We start from the raw sequence: 18,289 nt of genomic DNA, 5'->3' as shown, positions 1-18,289 counted from the left end.
CTATCTTGGGAAAAAGCACAATTAGGCCCATCAATAGAAAGTTGAAACTATGTAGGTATGTACGTTCAATCATAAAGGATTTACCTCATCATCGACAGGTGGTTTTGGATAGCCTCGCCTTGCTTGAGCACTTTCCTCATCATTCGATTTATAAGACCGATTTTTTCCTTCTGCTTTTTTGATTTGGAATCCTAGATGATAAGAAAGACAAACAAAGAAACTAAATATCCTGTTCTGGTAATACTCGTTCAATGAAACGTGATGAATGAATATAAGTAGCTCAAAGTCTGTACCTTGTTCGATTTGGCGCTTTCCAGGTTGGCTTTATTGATTTTCAGACGAAATTGAACCTGCGCAAAGAAATAAAAACGAACGAAACGTAAAGATAAGGGTGACATTTTGTTACTCGAAATAAAACAATATTTTATAAAACACATTGGATCGTAAATTGGTCGTCCGTCACGGAAATTCGGTTGCGCAGGACGACAGTAGTGTGTGCATATGGGATGGGAGCTGGATGGGAGGGGGACAAATAATGGTAATGGCAATAGCAAACTCGCGTGTGCTGGTTGATTTTAATTGAACCTAGTTTTTTTTACTGCCGCGAGTACCTATAGGTAGGTGCCTACCTCATTCTTGGCGTCGCCCCATGCGGTCCAAATCGAGAGTATTCGTGTGTCGCCAGCCAGTACTTGTTCTACCTCACGCCAGCGTTCCGTTATCACATAATCGCTGACATCACGTGACACTGCGATATCTGCTGAGGCGAACGACGTCGCCAGGCCAGGATCCGAAAAAAGTAAAGAAAGAAAAATATGGAGTAATGTAATTAATGTGTATTTGATGAAATGAGTCACGTTTTTATGTGCTTAGATATTTGCTAAAGAAAATGAGTACGTATTGTCCCATGTACCAAAGTATTTGGTGTATTATTACTTTACTGTATATTTAAAAAATGTACACTCCCGTTCAAAAATCCTTATATTATCGAGATGATTACCATGTTAAGAAATAGCCCAAAACCCCTGGAATTAGAAAATAATAGAAAAAATCTCTGGAATTCTATTTGTTTAACGAGAATTGTTTGGAACATTACTGAACCCATATAAGACATTTTATCAAGCTTTTCTAGTAGTTTCCAGATGAAATTTCGGTACAATTGAGTGAAAAAAATGTATGACACAAGCTGTATTTTTTGTGAAGTTAGTAGCAAAACCTTAAAAGTTACTCAAGAAACGTTTAATAAGGAAAGGCGTCATAGGCGTCCATAAACACTTATATTTGGTGATAACAGAGCTTACTGCCCCTTCGTAGACTTTTGTCCTTACAAAATTATGACAATTCGTATGGATCTTATACTCTACAGACGAAAAAAGATATAACACTAGAGTCACTCTACAAAGGACTTTTAACGAGATAAGAGTGACAAAGTAACTAAAAACTAAAGCTCTACTAGGCATGCTATAAGCGTCACGAACTTCATGGATTGCCCCTTACAAAATAGAAATGAAATGGTTTACATTGTATACCTTGCTTGTAGTTCCCGTTCTGCAGTTCGTCGTCTATCAGCGCTTGGATGATATTGTTGCACGTCGTAGCATCATTGATTCCTGCCACGAAGCGTGGTTCACCACGAATCCATATCGGGATCTCGATTTCATCTTCGGATACTGCCCCGTCGTCTGCGTTGACACTTCCCAGCTCCGCCATGGGTATTTCTTCCTCATCGGTGTCGTTCGCCGAATCACGGTAGTAGGTAATTGGGTTCCTCTGCAAAGCAAGACAAACAATAGTGTTGAGAAATTGTTACGATGCCCGCGATATGGGATAATTTTTCAAACTGTTCGTTCAACACAAGCAAGCACTCGTTGCTGCCGATGAGCTCGGAATAATAAACCAATATTAACGAGATGAAATAATCAGTACTGCCCACGATCAGAAACAATGACCAACCAATTGCGTCATCATCCAGAGGTAGGCTTTGGAGCGACACGATACGCTACACGCTATATTTAGCTAATATTTTTATTTTCCTAACAATTTAAACTCCGCGGAGAGAAAGCACGGCGCAGCCAGCCCTGTCGGCTGACCACATGGAAATTGGACAACCGAAAATTTAATTACTGGTTTGGTGGGATCGCCCGCACCTCGCCGGTGCATTTGTACGAAGTTCGCGCCAATGCAATGCAGTTCATGAAAGACGCCCCGCGAAAGGCGGTTGATTTAAATGAGATGGCGCAATAACAGAAAGGAGGAGAGAAGAGTCTCATCACTTCAGCACTTGAACGGTTAGTTCGCGCGCGTAATGCCATCATCTCACGTCATAATTCGCGGGTTTTGGATGCTCCATCTAAAAATTGAAGGCTCTTAATTGTCGTAATAAAAAATCAACGGCCTTGGGTGCTAAATGGGCATTTTTGGCGAGAAGGAAATGGGTTGGTTTGATGTTTTTGAATTGGATGCTAGCAGAAGGTTTCCAGTCAAGGGCGTAGCCAGCATTCCGATCAGGCCAGGTATTTTTCTGCATGTTATTTTATTATTATAAGAACATCTACCACTCGGTTGCACTGGGAATAGCCACGGAACTATAGTCGGAGTTTATAGATCTGAACGACGACCTACCTATAATTGCGGCACGGATCACGTGGCCTTTCCCGCTATCCGTCGCATCTCTGTACCTGCCGAAATGTGCCAGACTTAAAAAGAAAAGGATTGACGAAGTCTCAAAAAGATTCCCGAACCTATACTGATCCTCGGTGCCGTCAACAGCCATCATGTCTATGTACCAACTCCCTAGAAGATATACTGGATCTCTCCTCTGTCATTGGAGAGATAGCGGCGAACACGATACCCCGAACTAGCCCTAATCCAGGCCGGAATGCTCTCCTCCGACGAAGTAAAGAAATCTATAAAAGCACATCGAAAAGCCCTCAGGCGTCTGAAGCGACTCCCCACTGAACATACGAATTGGGAGAAAATAGCGGATGAATGGCATGAGGTTCGAAACAACTACAGGTAGGTTATTCGAGGAGCAAAGGATGCTTCCTGGACCACCTTCCTAGACCATATCAATTACGTCCAATCTGCGCCCCAACTTTGGGGACGACTGAATGCTCTGCAAGGAAAGAGACGATAAAAGGGATTCGCCCTGGAAATAGGAAATACCACAACCTCCAAAATACTCCGAAGTTTGTGACACAAATCCAAAGCATCTCTAGAAAATTTATAGTACATGAGTTGGGTGATCTAGGTCATCCAAACTACTCTGGAATTCATTTTCTTAAGATCTACAACATCTACCATCGTTTGTGTTTACTCTGTTCAAGAAAGTTAGTCACGTTGATGTCCATTGGACCTCGCAATGCTATGAGCAACTTGATATTGTGTTACTTGGACACTTCGTGAAATACAAATGGCCTCCAATACACTTTGAAGCTTGGGTTACGATGTCTACATACTGTATCATGCTTTAGTTGTAAACAAATCGTGGAATGTAGTCTACATATACTGCTGATGGCACCTCAGTGCACAGATGTAATGCTTTTGGTACATTCATAAGATATCCAAACTATTCTGGAATTAGGACCTTCAAGGTCTACAGGCTCTACTCTTGTTTTTCTTCGTTTAGCCGAGGCCAAAAAATTTTCAAAAAAGTGTCAGGAAACTCATACAAAAGATTTTATGATAAAACTTTTTTACCGTAGTGATAGCATATCTAGTACTGTTTAATAAAAATGTGATACATCACACTAACATAAACACTGAAACAAAAACGAGGGTAAAAACCCTTAAAATGTCATTTTTTGCCTAGACATTCGTTTAGCTGTACATTTTTTTTTTAATTCCATAATAAAAAAAACTAACAAATTTCGAAAAATATCCAACAAAATCATTTTGTATGGTGACCTGCATTATAGATCGACTTGTAAATCATGAATTAGATCGTTTTTGGAAGTGTTGCCATATTTATTTCACATGCATCTCATATAAATATGTCATAATATAGGGAGAGACGAACCAGCCAAGGGCTGAAAGTCTCTTTAATAAAGACAAATCAATCAATGTCATAATATTGTAAATGTTTCAAAATTGAGATTTGATGTAGTTATTTTCATCGGAAGTGTTTTAAAATAATCTAATGAAAGTTTCATGACGAGTGCAGGTTGAAAATTTACGAAAAACAATGTTTTTGACAGATAAAAATAACGCAAACCATCAAAAAATCACGTAGTTAAGTATTGTTTTGATGAAATATGATGGTTTCACTTGCATAAATCACAGCGTTTACTACTGTTACGTCTTCTACTAGCTCCCAATATCTTCTAGACTGTATTCTGGCTAAAATAACATACATTGGACGGCTCACATTTCGGGAAATGGCGCCGAAAGTATTAAAATTTCTAGCATCAACTACTTGTTTCATAATTTAGACGTTCTTTTCAAATAAATTATGTTTAAAATGAATGGGGTTCAAAACTAAGACTCATTTATATTATATTTCTTCATATTGAATGAAATAAGCCAATTGTTTGACCATATCTTGCATTTTTGTATGAACATCTGCTTTTAAATAAACAGGGCACAAAAATTCTGACACTTCTTGCAGTTCTTTCACTTAGTAGTCTTCAAAACTCATTTAGTAATGCTAGTAACAAACAGGTATACTCCACAGGCATTAGGGCACGTCTTTATCTCAACGGAGAAAACCAATATACTTAATTTTTTCATGACATTTTATGCAATAATTTGAACATTTCCAACAATAATTCTGTGCCATATTTTCAAAACTGCTAATCTAGCTTACTGTAGGGGGAGTTTTCGGGGTCTTCTGAGCCTCACACACCGGGTCTTTGGTGGAGATATGCTAAAAGATTGGTCACCCTATACGCCAATATTTCGTCCTACACCGAATGAGCCGTCCTTAGTAGAATTTTATCCTACAATTTCTGACTTTACGCAGCGCGTGAATCTTGGCCTATCTCATTCGTGAACCATCAATCCAAATACCCAATATCGCTCTGTTGGTGTTTACACAGGAGAAGTCGCAGCACACTTTCTGTTTATTTCACGGTTGCTACTAATTAAAATTAATGAATTTCTTAGTCCATCTACTTCTTCAATTTTCAATATTCAATTCAACATATGCTTGTTATTAAACACAATTCAATCCAATCCTTTTCCACTGATCCCTCCTCGTCATCATCACTGCCCTATCAGCATTGTACTCATATCAGTGATGCCATCCATGCCGTCCCACCTTGCGAATGGATTCTATATATTTCACCGCAACACTTACGTTTGAGTTTTTACAAAAAACATTTTTCTTAAATAAATTTGTTTATCATCGCTTCTTCTTATCGGGACATTTTTTTTATAATACTTCTCTGAATTTCACAAATATCAATTATCTTGCTAACACGTCATAAACTAAATGCCTTGGGGTATATCCTTGAAATATACTCACGAAATTGCAAAAAATCCATTGAAGCCACTGTGATTTACTGCGCAACCCTTACATACGCTGCCGTGACTGTTTTGTAACCATGTGTGTTGCTTGGGTACAAGTTCTACTCTTGTATCTCTTTACTTTATCGATGTACTTAATTCTTTCACGATTACCCCATCTCATAATACGTAGAGTATTTCTTTGTGTTACTTGTGCATCCACTGACATACAAATGATCTTTATGATATTTTGAAGTGTCGAAAATTACCCATGAATTCCTCCAGACGTTCCTCGGAAATTTCTCCAGAAGTCCTTCAGAAATTCATCGTGATGTTCTCCGAGAATACCTCTTAGAGTTTCTAGGGAATGCCTCAGGACTTCCCGTGAAATTCTTCAGAATTATGCTAGCAGTATCTCGAAAATTTCTTCAGAGGCTATGCTGGAATTCCTTCAGGAGTTCCTCAAGACTTACTTCGAGCACCTTTCAAAAAATCCTGCAGGAGTTCGGGAATTGCTCCGGAAGTTCCTCAGAAATTCCTCCGAAAATTCCCCGAGCATTCCACGGGAGTCTGCCAAGGATTTCTCAAGGCGTTTCCTTGAAACTCCTCAAGGAAATTTTCCCCCAAGAGTTCCTTCAGAAATTTCTCCTGGGATTCCTCCGAAAGTTTTCCAGGGATTCCTCCAGTGATTTATCTAGAAATTCTTCCAGGGATTTCTTCAGGAATACCCCCAGGGATTCCTTCGCGAATCCCTCAATGGATTCCTCCTTGGACTCATCCTGGAATTCATTCAGGTATTCCTCCAAAGTTCCAAGATGTCCTCCAACAACTAATCCAGGGATTTCTTCAGGATTCAAGGGATTCTTCCAGAAATTCCTCCTCGGTGTCCTCCAGGAATTCCTCCACAAATTTATCCCGGAATACCTCCAGAAATTCCAGCAGGGGTTCATTCCGGAATTCCTCACAGGGATTACTCCTGAAATTCTTCCAGAAATTCCATCAGTCATTCTTCTAGGGATTCCTCCAGGAATTTTCCTAGGCATTTCTCCAGGGATTCCTCCAGTGATTTCTCTAGAAGTTCTTCCAGGGATTCCTTCAGAGATTCCTTCAGGAATACCCTCAGGGATTCCTTCGCGAATCCCTCAATGAGTTCCTTCTTGGACTCATCCAGGAATTTATTCAGGTATTCCTCCAGAGCTCATTCAGGAATTCATCCAAGATTTCCTCTAACAACTAATCCAGGGATTTCTTCAGGATTCAAGGGATTTTTCAAGAATTCATCCAGGGATTCCTCCAGAGTTTCCTTCAGGAATTCTTCCAGGGATTACTCCAGTAATTCCTCCGGGTATTTTTCGCGGGTAATTTCTCCAAAAAATCCTCCAAGAATGCCTTCAGGAATTTCTCCATGAATAACTGCTAATTTATCTATGAATTCATCAAGGGATACCTTCAGAAATTCCTCCTCGGTGTCCTCCAGAAATTCTTCCAGGGGTTCCTCCAGAAATACCTCCAGGAATTCATCCCGGAATACATCCAGAAATTCCAACAGGGGTTCTTCCCGGAATTCCTCACAGGGATTTCTCCTGAAATTCTTCCAGGAATTCCATCAGTCATTCTTCTAGGGATTCTTCCAGGAATTCTTCCTGGATATACTCCAGGGTATATTCCAGAAATCCCTCCAGCAAATACTCCAGGAGTTCCTTCTGGAATTACTCCAGGAATTTCTCCAGAAAGTACTCTACGAATTTCTCTTGGAATTAGTACAGAAAATCGTCTAGGAATTGTTCCGGTAAATTCCCCAGGAATTCCTACAATAATTATTTCAGGCATTCTTTCGGTAATAACTGTAGGAATTTCTACAAGAATTGCGGTAGGAATAACTACAGAAATTTCTCCTGAAATTCCTTCAATTCCAGTTATTGCGAAAAATACTTTAGGATTTTCTCACAGGAAATCACAAATTCTTTGGGAAATTCCTTCACAAATTACTACATGAATTCTTGCAGAAAGTACTCCAGGAATTCCTCCAGGGTTTTCTCCAGATATTTCTTCAAGAAATTCTTGTAGAAATTCCTGGAAGTATTCTTGTAGGAATTCTTGGAGGAATTACTGAAAAACATCTTCAAGAAATTCCTGGAGAAATTCCTTGGAAGAATTCTTGAAAGATTTCTTGGAGGTATTCCTGAAGGAATTCATGGAAGGGAATTCTGGAAGGGATTGTTGAAGGAGTTCTTGGCGGTTGTCTTGGAATAATTCCTGGACGAATTCTTGGAGGACTTCCTGAAGGAATTCTTGGTGGAACACCTGGGGGTATTCCTGTAGGCTTTTCTGCAGGAATTTCTGAAGGATTTCTGAAGGTATTTATTGAAAATACCTGGAGGTATTCCTAGAGAAATTTATTAAGGAATCCCTGGCCAAGTTTCTGGAGGGATTCTTAGAGGAATTTTTGACAGAAGTATTGGAGCAGATCTTGCAGAAATTCTTATTAGAATTCCTGTCGGAATTCTTGAAATAATTTCTAGAGAAATTCCTGAACGGATTATGCAGAAATTCTTAAAAAAAATCTAGGAGGAATTTTTGTAAAACAATTTAACGTTATTCTAGGAGTGTTTCCTTGAGAAATTCTTGGAAGAAGTCTCGGAGCAGTTCCTGGAGAAATCCTTGAAGGAATTCTCGGAAGAATCCCTAGAGCTGTCCCAGGAGTATTTTCGCGAGGAATTTCTTGCGGTTCGCTGAAGAATCTAGGAGCAGGAGGTATTTATAATGGAATTTCTGGAGGATTTTTTGAATGAATTACACAGCGCAACATTTTTTTTCTCAAGAGCAAACTTATGTGTCTCCGCAGGATTTTGGGCCGCTGAATCCGAATCCGGGCTCAGATTTGCTCCAACACGTCACAATTTTGAGCTATACCTTAATTTATAGGGCAAAATATGCGATTTTGGGCTTTTTTGACTGCAAGCCTTTAAGCATGGAAATATTTTTTAATCAATCAAATTCGATTTTGTAAAACGAAATGTTTTGCAAGAGTCGTTAATTTAGATGTTAATTGACCAATTAACCTTTTGATTGCTTAAAAAAAATATTTCCATGCGCAATAACTTGCAGTCAAAAAAGCCCAAAATCGCATATTTTGCCCTATAAATTGAGGTATAGCTCAAAATTGTGACGTGTTGGAGCAAATCTGAGCCCGGATTCGGATTCAGCGGCCCAAAATCCTGCGGAGACACATAAGTTTGCTCTTGAGACAAACCAAAAGTTATTTTTTGTTACGCTGTGTTATGAAAGGAATTTCTGTGGCCGAGCGATTAGCGGCGTCAGTCGTTTAGGTGTCTCGTAAGCATCGGAGTGTGGGTTCGATTCCCGCTCCAGTTGGGGAAAACTTTTCGTCAAACGGAAAATTCTCCACTGGGCCACTGCAGTGCACTGGGTGTTATATGTGTTGTCCGTTGTCAAATGTTTGTACTGTTCAGTCTGTAGAGGCCGTAAGGTCGAAGACGGTGTAATTGTCTTTTTTTAAATCCCTGGAGGAATTTCTGACGAAATTCCTGAAGGGATTCTTGGCAAAAAACTTAAAGGATTCTTTGGTGAAATTCTTGGGGAAGGTGTAGAGACGAACCAGCCAAGGGCTGAAAGTCTCTTTAATAAAGACAAATCAATCAATCAATAGGACAGATCGGTGAAGTACTAGATTTGTAGTAATGAGCTGAATTTTAGTATGGTGAGAAGGTAAATTCTCCGTTTCTGCAATAAAATAGTGCAAAAAGCGTGGGTATTATGATTCCTGGCCTAATTTTATGCTGTTTGAGCAAAACTTTGGGCAACAGTGTTGTTATTTTCTCCATTTCTTGCAACATAAACAACATAGTTGTCCAAAGTTTTGCTCAAACAGCATCAAATTAGGTAAGGAATCATAATACCCACGCTTTTTGCACCATTTCATTGCAGAAACAGAGAATTGACCTTCTCACCATACTAAAATTCAGCTCATTACTACAAATCTAGTACTACACCGAACGTGCCCCATTAGGGAAGGTCCAGTAGGAGTTTTTGGAATTCCTGGAGGGATTCTTGGAGGAATTCCTGGATGAATTCTTGGAGAAATTCCTTGAGAAGTCCTTGGAGGAGTTGCTGTAGATATTATAACGCCAAATAATCAAGCAATACAATAAAATTCAAAAATAAAATGTCATGTTTTCCCGAATAAAAGCACGCAAGCTAAACCCAAAGAAACCGTAACTTCATGCGCCCCTGCACACGTTGTGTTGTGGGTGAAAACTAATGAAAACGAAGGTTTGCCCACCCTTTCTGCTTGAGGATAATTTCCACTGGCCGCTGGCTGCTGACTGACTAAACAGCCACGCCCGTGCACCAGCTTTCAGCTTGATGGAACCAAACCGACGAAAAGTGCGGTAAGCATTTACAACTCGCACAGATTTATTGCTGTTTTCTCACGTAAGGTCTCTCCCGGCCCTGGTCGGCACCTTCATCCGTGCCGTAATCGAGGGAGGCAAAAGCAAATGAATAGCTTTGATCGTCCGAATGATAACAGATTGCTTACCACGGCCGACGCCGACGGGGTGCCCGAGCAAAGGCGGATAACAAAGTGATATCACTTTGATAATAAACTGTGTTATCGGTGTTATCACTTTGTTATTTTTGTTATCATCTTTTACAATTGATGATAACCAGATAATAACAAATTTAGTTATCGATAATTTTGGTCTATTGCGATAACATAAAAATACTAAATGATAACAAAATATGTTATCTGTTTCCAAACGCACATTTCAAAGCTTTCCCAAAACTAAGAGTCTGATGAACCTCGAATCTAAAAATAGATTCCGCTTTCCACCTACAATGTGACTGCAGTACGAAAGCGTAGCCTTTTATTACTCTCACTCTCAATGAGTCCTGCTGGTATAGGGGCTATCGGCTGCGACCGGCAATCACTCGATCAGGGTTCGAGACCCGCCTGGGCGCAATACATAGTCGAAAACATTGGTTGTAAGTTAAAAGAAACTTTTTTCAATAGGTGACGATGTCGGTAAAGTAGATTTTTTTCTATTTTGGTCGATAAAATAGCTCTAAATGATAACTAATTGATAACAAAACCAGTTATCAGTCACATGTATTTTTTAATGTTGATAACTAAATGAAATGTTGAACAAAATATTGTATAACACAATTAGTTATCAACTTGAACTCAATGATAACTTAACTTCTTATCATTTTGGTATTCGAGAAGTAAATATGAGTTATCATTTTTGTTATGTTGGCTCTTAATTCAACCTAAATGATAACAAACTCAATTATCAAACGAATGATAACCAGGTAACAGAACTTGTTATCATTTTCTTATCCGCCTTTGCTCGGGTGGTGTGCTCTACTCCCTAATCGCGTTTCACCGCGCTAAATGATCAGTAGATTTCATGCTGACTGAAGAGGAGATGGTCATGGTCGGCCGGAAAAAATCATTGCTTTCCCGCAGCGTTATGGTAGCTTGGCGTTGTATGCGGAGAAAAGTCCAAGGGCTTACGCAAGACAGAAGGCCTTTCAAGAGAAGTATTAATAACGATCAGAAGGCACACTTGTCATTGCAGTCAAGGAAACAGATATTGACTAAAGCGATTAAAGTGCGGGGACTTGAATTACCAAAAAATCTACGACGCAGTTGAGAACCTCATTAAATACGTTATTTGTCATTGATGTCCAACTTCGGTACGCCCACTCAATTTAAATTTCAATGGCCGACTCAAGACCTCTCCCGTAATGACCATGGTCACTTGTGCAAAATTTAACTATTTCGGATACATCGCGATGCATCACATCATCGTTCAACACCACTTATTCAATCAACCATTTTACACCTTCGCACGAGGCCCGCAAACCGCAATGCTAAACAGGTAAAGCATTTTTCAGGCACCATTCGTAAGAGGAGCACATCGTCCAATCACTATGAACATTTGACTGCATCTCCGAATCTTTGTTGTCGCCATAGGCTTACCACCATAGAAACTATAAAGAGGACGTTCATACATATGTTGGCGCAGCGATGATAGATGATTCGTATCATGGATGACGCCCAAGACCACCGGCAGTACTATGATACCGCGGAACTCTTGAATTTCACTTAGCAAGCATGGCTATTACTAGACTGTGACTTAGGCTCACAATATCTGGCAACAACCACAACTGGCTACACTCTGAAAATCATATAAGTATTTATGTACGTCCGTCTTCTTTCAGATAATCAACACTTTTCTTTGAGATGTTCGCAAAAAATGTAATTCCTGAAAGAAAATGATGTAAAAAATTGCCAAATATTTTTACAACGGGGGATTTTTTTATTATCGCACAAATTAGTACGAAGGTTCTCAGAATTTGATGAAAGTTTTTTTTCATATATTCATATATATATATATATATATATATATATATATATATATATATATATATATATATATATATATATATATATATATATATATATATATATATATATATATATATATATATATATATATATATATATATATATATATATATATATATATGAACAAGAACTAAATTGAAAATAAAATCAGGGTCACCTAATTTTCCGGAAAACTCCAGTCGAAAACAGACATTTTCCACAGACACTACCTACTTTAAAAAATCATAACTCAAGAAAGAAGCAGGGAATGCCTCAGGACTTCCTGTGACATTCTTCAAGAGTTTCCCAACAGTTTCCTGAAAATTTCTTCAGGGGCTATGCTGGAATTCCTTCAGGAGTTCCTCAAGAATTACTTTAAGCACGTTTCGAAAAATCCTGCAGGAGTTCCACGAGAATTCCTCTGGAAGTTCCTCAGAAATTCCTTCGGAAATTCCCCGAGGATTCCACGGGAATCCCTCAAGGATTTCTCCAGGCGTTCCCTTAGAACTCCTCAAGGAAATTTCATAAGAGTTCCTACAGAAATTTTTCCCGGAATTCGTCCAGGATGTTTTCCACGGATTCCTCCAGGAATTTTCCTAGGAATTTCTCCAGGGATTCCTCCAGCGATTTCTCTAGAAATTCTTCCTGGGATTCCTCAAGGGATTCCTTCAGGAATTCCTTCGCGAATTCCTCCATGGATTCCTCCTGAATTTCTGGAGGTATTCCTCAAGGAATTCATCCAGAGCTCCTTCAGGAATTCATCAAAGATTTCCTCCAACAACTAATCCAGCAATATCTTCAGGAATTCCTCAAGGGATTATTCCAGAAATTCTTCCAGGGATTCCTCCAGAGTTTCTCCAGAAATTTCCCCAATAATTTCTCCGGAAATTCTTTCAGGAAGTCCTTTAGAAAATCCTCTTATAATATGCGTTCCGAGAGTCATAATTACCAATGGAGCAGGGGAACAAAAGTCGGTGGCTCCCAACTGAATAGTTACGGCCCACGTCTAATAAATCAAAAATACTCATGCCATATGAATATTTTCGGACCTGGCTTATTGAATTGATGTTGGATCCCGATATCCTAGGCCAGGCCCCCTAGGCCTAAACCAGGTTCCCTCGGACCCATGTAACGCACCTTGGAATCACTAAAAATTCCGAAAACGCATATTAACGCCTCCATAACCTCTGAAACCGAAATGCTCTGACGCTTCTTGAAATGTCTCCGAAACCTCCCTTAAACCCCCTCGGACCCCATGTAACGCACCTTTGTCCCTCCGAGACCTCCGGAAATGCCTATGTAACGCCTCCGTTACGTCTCTGAAACGCGCTGAAAATGCTCTGAAGCTTTTTGGAATGCCTCTGAAATCCCCCTGAACCCCTGGAACCCCAAGTGACGCACCTTAGACTCTCCGAGCCCCCCGAAAGTGCCTATGTAACGCCTCCGTAACGGTTTTGAAATTCGACGAAAATGCTCTGGAACTTCTTGAAATGCATCCGAAATCCCCCTAAAACCCACACGGAACCCATGTAACGCACCGTAGACCCTCCGAAATCTCCAGAAATGCCTATGTAACGCCTCCGTAACGTCTCGTAAGGGGGTTCGTGCGTACCGTTACAATCCATACAAACAATTTTGGCTTTTCTGCTCATGCTTATGAATTTCTTCAAACATTTCTGAAGGAGTTCCTCCAGAATTATTGCGCCAGATTTTTTTTCCCAGGAGTTTTTCCTTGGAAAATCGAAGATTCATTCAGAAATTCTGAAAATTTTCCAGAAACTTCAGAAAATATTGCTCGATATTCGACAGAGGATCCTTCAAGTATTACTCCACTTATACAGGGACTTTCTCGGGCATTTATTTGAAAATTTCTCTAGAATTTATGAGGAGGTTCTTCTGAAAGTTCCTCCAAGGGATTTTAGCATAGCTCTATAAGTTATTCGGGATTTTTTTTCCAAATGTTCTCTCAACATCTCCTGCAGAAATTACTCCAGAATCTATTAGGGTAATTTTCCAATTGTTGCACGGCTAAAAATTCGCCAATTGTTGCACTCCTCATAAGAATAACATTGAGTGTGCAACAATAAGCGAGTTTTAGCCAAAATTTGTGGAACAGCGCTTTATCTTTGCGACGAAAAAATTTTCGGCTGCGCCGCTATTTTCAAACTACGAATACAATTGCTGATTACATTTTACAAAATGTAAATGTCTATTCAAAAACGGTATCATTGACCGTTGAAAACCCCTCCCAGAGACAATTTCTGGCTACGCCACTGCACAGGAAACATTTCTGATGGAACCATAAAAGCAATTTCTGATAAAAAATATTGTAGGAATTTGTGCCGGAATCGTCCAAAAATTCTTGGAGAATCTTTTAGAAGAATCTGCGAAGCAATCCTCGCAGGATTTGTAAAGAAATTTTTCGATAACTTTCTAAAGATCTTTTGAAAAAATCCCTTGTTAAAATTCTGAAGAAATCCCTAAAATTTTGATGAAATCTTTGGAGATGAAAATATTTTCTCAAAAAAAATTCAGAAGGTATCCCAGCAGGAATTTCTGAAAGATACCTTGAAGGAATTTCTGAAAAAATCTTCAGTGGAATCTTGGGAAGTGTTTTTGACTGAATTTCTGGAGGAATATCCAAAGAAATCCCAGGGAAAGTCTTGAAGGAATCCTAGGTGCCATTTTTTAAGAACTTTCCGGAGAAATACCTGGAGAAACGTCACGGGAAACCCTAAATGAAATTTCCAGAAAAAAATAAGGGAATTATAGTAAAATTCTTGAAGAATTTTTTTGAAAGAATTCCTGGAGAAATCTGTGATCAAATTTCTAATAAAATCCATTAGAAATACCTTGAAAATGCATAGATACTTAAGCGCCAGCAAAGATCCCTAAAGAAAACTTTTTAACTATGTTTTGAAGAATTTCTGTAGAAATTCCCGTAAAATTTGTTTGAATATTTTTTTAATTCATGGAGAAATTGTTGGAGTTATTTTCAGAGTAAATGCCGGATAAATTTGCGGGGTAAACATGAAGGAAGGTCAGGAGGAAATTTCTGGAGGAATTTGTACAACTCCTACAGGAATCTTTGGAGGAATTTTTGCTGCTTTTTTTCTGGATGAACACATTGAACACATTCATGTGGATATTTTCAATGGAATTTCTAGAGCATTTGCTGAACACATCCTTGATAGACTGAAGAAATACATGAGCGAGTTGGATGAATATCTAGAAAACTTTCTGAAGAAACCACTGGTAGAATTTATTGAAGCATCTTTAAAAGAATTTCTATAGAAATCCATGTAGAAAATCTTAAAAATTCGATGAATTTCAAAAATGAATTACAATTTCTAAAGAAATTTCTTGTGGAGTTTTAGGAGGAACCTGTAGACACCTACCTAAAAAATCTTGGAGAAATTTCCGGAGAAAATCAAGAGGGAATATCTAAAAGAAGTACTCTAGTAATTTCTCAAACATTCCCTGGAAGAAATTATAGAAAAGTAATCGCCAGAGGAGTCTCTGAAACAAACTTCGATAGATTTTAGGATCAGAGCTCCTGGAGTAATTTCTGATAGAATGCTTGGATTAGTTTTAGAACAAACCCATAGAAGATTTCCTTGGACAAAATTATGAAGGAATGTTTTAAAGAATTTTTGAAGGAATCTTCAGGGAAATTTTTAAAAGATTCCAAAAAAATCTGAAGGAAACTTTGTAAGAATTTCTGGAGGAGTTTTTGGAAGATTGTCCATACAAGTTCTTGGAGAAATTTTTTGGGAGAACCTGGTAAAACTGGAAGAACTTCATACGCAAACATATATAAAACACGATTTTCTTGTATTTTAGAGAGCGCATGAAATGTACGATTCTAAAGGGTGAGTCGATAATTATTGTGCCATTTTCAAACTAACGTAACTTTTTTCCTACTTCACCAAAATCAACCAAAATTTGTACAGTTTCTCCTTAGAGTCCATTGTTTACATAAAATGAATTGAGCAGTTATCAGTGAGATTCCGCTCGATATAGAATAAATTCAGTTCACAGTTCTAAAAAAGATGTTGTACAATCACATGCTAAAATCTAAAATCATGGTATAGCGCCTTGGAACAATTGATGATTATACATTATCGGATCATCTTAATGTTCGTCAATAGGTTTCAGGAACGGTTGTCAGTGAACATAAGCTTGGAGCTGGGTGAAAACCAGGCACGATGCGCATAATCAAACCAGAGAGCTTTAATTATTTGTTGCAAGTGGAGCCTGAACATGTCCACATGGAGGGCGTTAATTGAAAATGTCGTGAATTTCACTAAAACGCATCCTAAATTTGAACCTATACCAAAAAGTTGAAAAACATACATATACGAAACTACAGTAAAAATTTGGTTTCATTTCGTTAACTGTAGACAATTTGCGAATCACTTGAAGGTTTTGTGGCACAATAATTAACGACTCACCCTTTAATGAAAATGCGAAAAACTCCTCCTATGCCGCCATTTCTGTTCACGGGTCTGGAGGGCGCAAACATAGAGAAAAAATCACCTAGGCGATTTTTATTTATTTATTCTTTTGTGCTTCATCTTACTGTGAGTCATCTCAATGAAGCCTGATAGGGAAAAGCCTATTAGAGATAGTTTAGCTATCTCTAATATTTAGGCATAAAAACCCTATATCTTTTATAATGAATAACAGTAGAGAAAACATACCGAATCAGTAAAAGCTTACATGACAAACATTAAATGAAACAAGTACATACAGTAGTTAAACAATGATCAGATACTAAAAACAAAACAACAGTTCTATATATACAAAACAGCTTGACAGCTTAAATAATTATTAGGGACAATGGAAATTCGCGATTTCGCGGAAGCCGCGAAATCCGCGAAATAGGGTCTTGACCGCGAAATTTGAAATATCCCGCGAAATGCCGCAAATTCTGGCAAATTTGAGAAAACACCCTAAAAATTTTTATTATTTTCAAACTTTTTGGTAGAAATTGGCTGTTAGCTTTTGACAGAGTAGAGTAATTTACGATTCCTTATCTGCATGGTTAAAATTTAATGCATTTTATATCTAAGCTCACATCTGATTTTCATCAGATTTGTTACTCTTTTGATGAATTTTTGATTACGCTTTACAAAATTCAAGTTTTTCTCAACAAAACGGTCAAAAATATGAGTCCGCGAGATTCACAATGGTAGCCCGCGAAATTTGAGAAAATTTTCCGCGAATTTCCATTGTCCCTAAATTATATATCCAGTAGGGCGAGGCCTTCAATTAGCCTAGTGGTCTTAGGCTATGGATCGCCAATCCGGAGACGGCGGGTTCGATCCTCGTTCCAGTCGAGAAAATTCTCGACTCCCTGGGCATAGGGTATCGTTGAACTTGCATCACAATATACAAATTCATGCAATGGCAGGCAAAGAAAGCACTCCAATTAATATCTGTGGAAGTGCTCTAAGAACACTAAGTTGAAGAGAGGCAGGCCTAGTTCCAATGTCGAGCCATAAAGAGGATGAAGAAGAAGTGCGGGAAAATCCTAATTTTGCTGAGAAGCTATTTTCTTACATGTATGGAAGCACATACCTACATAATAAAAAAGGAGGTGAATTAAGTTTCATTATCTCTATAACCTGCAGTTTTCAGAACGATCAAAAGTGAAAATACTCCCCTCCGTTTCCTGCACCCTTGACTGACCGTTTGATAGGTGGTAAAGCAATTTTTCTCATATTTTTTCGGCCTATCACGAAACGGGGCGGCAGCGAAAGTGACAATGACATCTATTTTTTTTACCGATTTATAGCGTTCTTCGGCCAATATTGTCCCGGTGAGAAATCAAATCAGGCGCACCGTTTGCAGGTAGGGGGATTAGGGGCATAATGGACACCCGGGGCGAAATGGACACCCCTGTTTTTGCCGAAACCGTTGACTTTTATGTAAAACTTTTAATGCATAAGTGTAAAGGAACAATTCATGGTTCCATTTTTCAAAAGTACCATTTATATTGCTCCAAAATAACCAAACTATCATTGAAATTGAAATATGTTTTCCATATGGTGAAATTCTTATAATTTTGAAGCAGCATCAAATAAGGTATTACGAGTATTTGAGTGTGTCCACCATAAAAACAAGTGAATTGTTAGCTTATCTACATGTACACGAAGATTTAGCAATAGAATAAGTATTTTATTTTTGATCAGAATTTACTTAAAAAACAATTTTAATGTTGTAGTCGATTCGGGGCGAAATGAACACATGCAATTACGAATGAATGTTCGCACATTGCATACTGTTAGGCGTTTTAGAGAGCTTGGAAAAAATCAATCCGATTTTTCAAGCCTGAAGTTTATTTAACTAACTTTGATGTTATGTAAACTCGTCTAAGATGGAGTATTATATCTGTGGTATTAATCGCCGTAGGCAAATTACTTA

At 38.5% G+C, this 18,289-nt stretch overlaps 2 protein-coding genes across 3 annotated transcripts in view; one reads left to right on the top strand and one right to left on the bottom strand.

Annotated features, from left to right (window-relative positions):
• The window catches only part of LOC109416657 (uncharacterized), a 325,658-nt gene extending 307,787 nt beyond the window's left edge, over positions 1-17,871 (top strand). Inside the window, exon 4 of the mRNA XM_062852757.1 lies at positions 17,717-17,871. The gene's annotated coding sequence lies outside the window, so the exon portion shown is untranslated. The remainder of the gene's footprint in view (positions 1-17,716) is intronic.
• Positions 1-18,289, bottom strand: part of LOC109407388 (uncharacterized) — a 102,133-nt gene that overhangs the window by 8,336 nt on the left and 75,508 nt on the right. The window contains exons 3-6 of one of the 2 annotated variants that reach the window (XM_029866321.2): positions 1,530-1,770; positions 630-760; positions 294-350; positions 85-191 (exon numbers count right to left, since the gene is read on the bottom strand). In XM_029866321.2, the coding sequence (XP_029722181.1) occupies positions 85-191; positions 294-350; positions 630-760; positions 1,530-1,770 (536 nt within the window). The remainder of the gene's footprint in view (positions 1-84; positions 192-293; positions 351-629; positions 761-1,529; positions 1,771-18,289) is intronic. The other variant, XM_029866322.2, reaches the window with a different exon arrangement.

This window comes from Aedes albopictus, chromosome 2, assembly GCF_035046485.1.
Source record: "Aedes albopictus strain Foshan chromosome 2, AalbF5, whole genome shotgun sequence".
Taxonomy (NCBI): domain Eukaryota; kingdom Metazoa; phylum Arthropoda; class Insecta; order Diptera; family Culicidae; genus Aedes; species Aedes albopictus.
The sequence above is the reverse complement of the archived record's forward strand: the minus strand, read 5'-3'. Positions and strand labels throughout refer to the sequence as shown.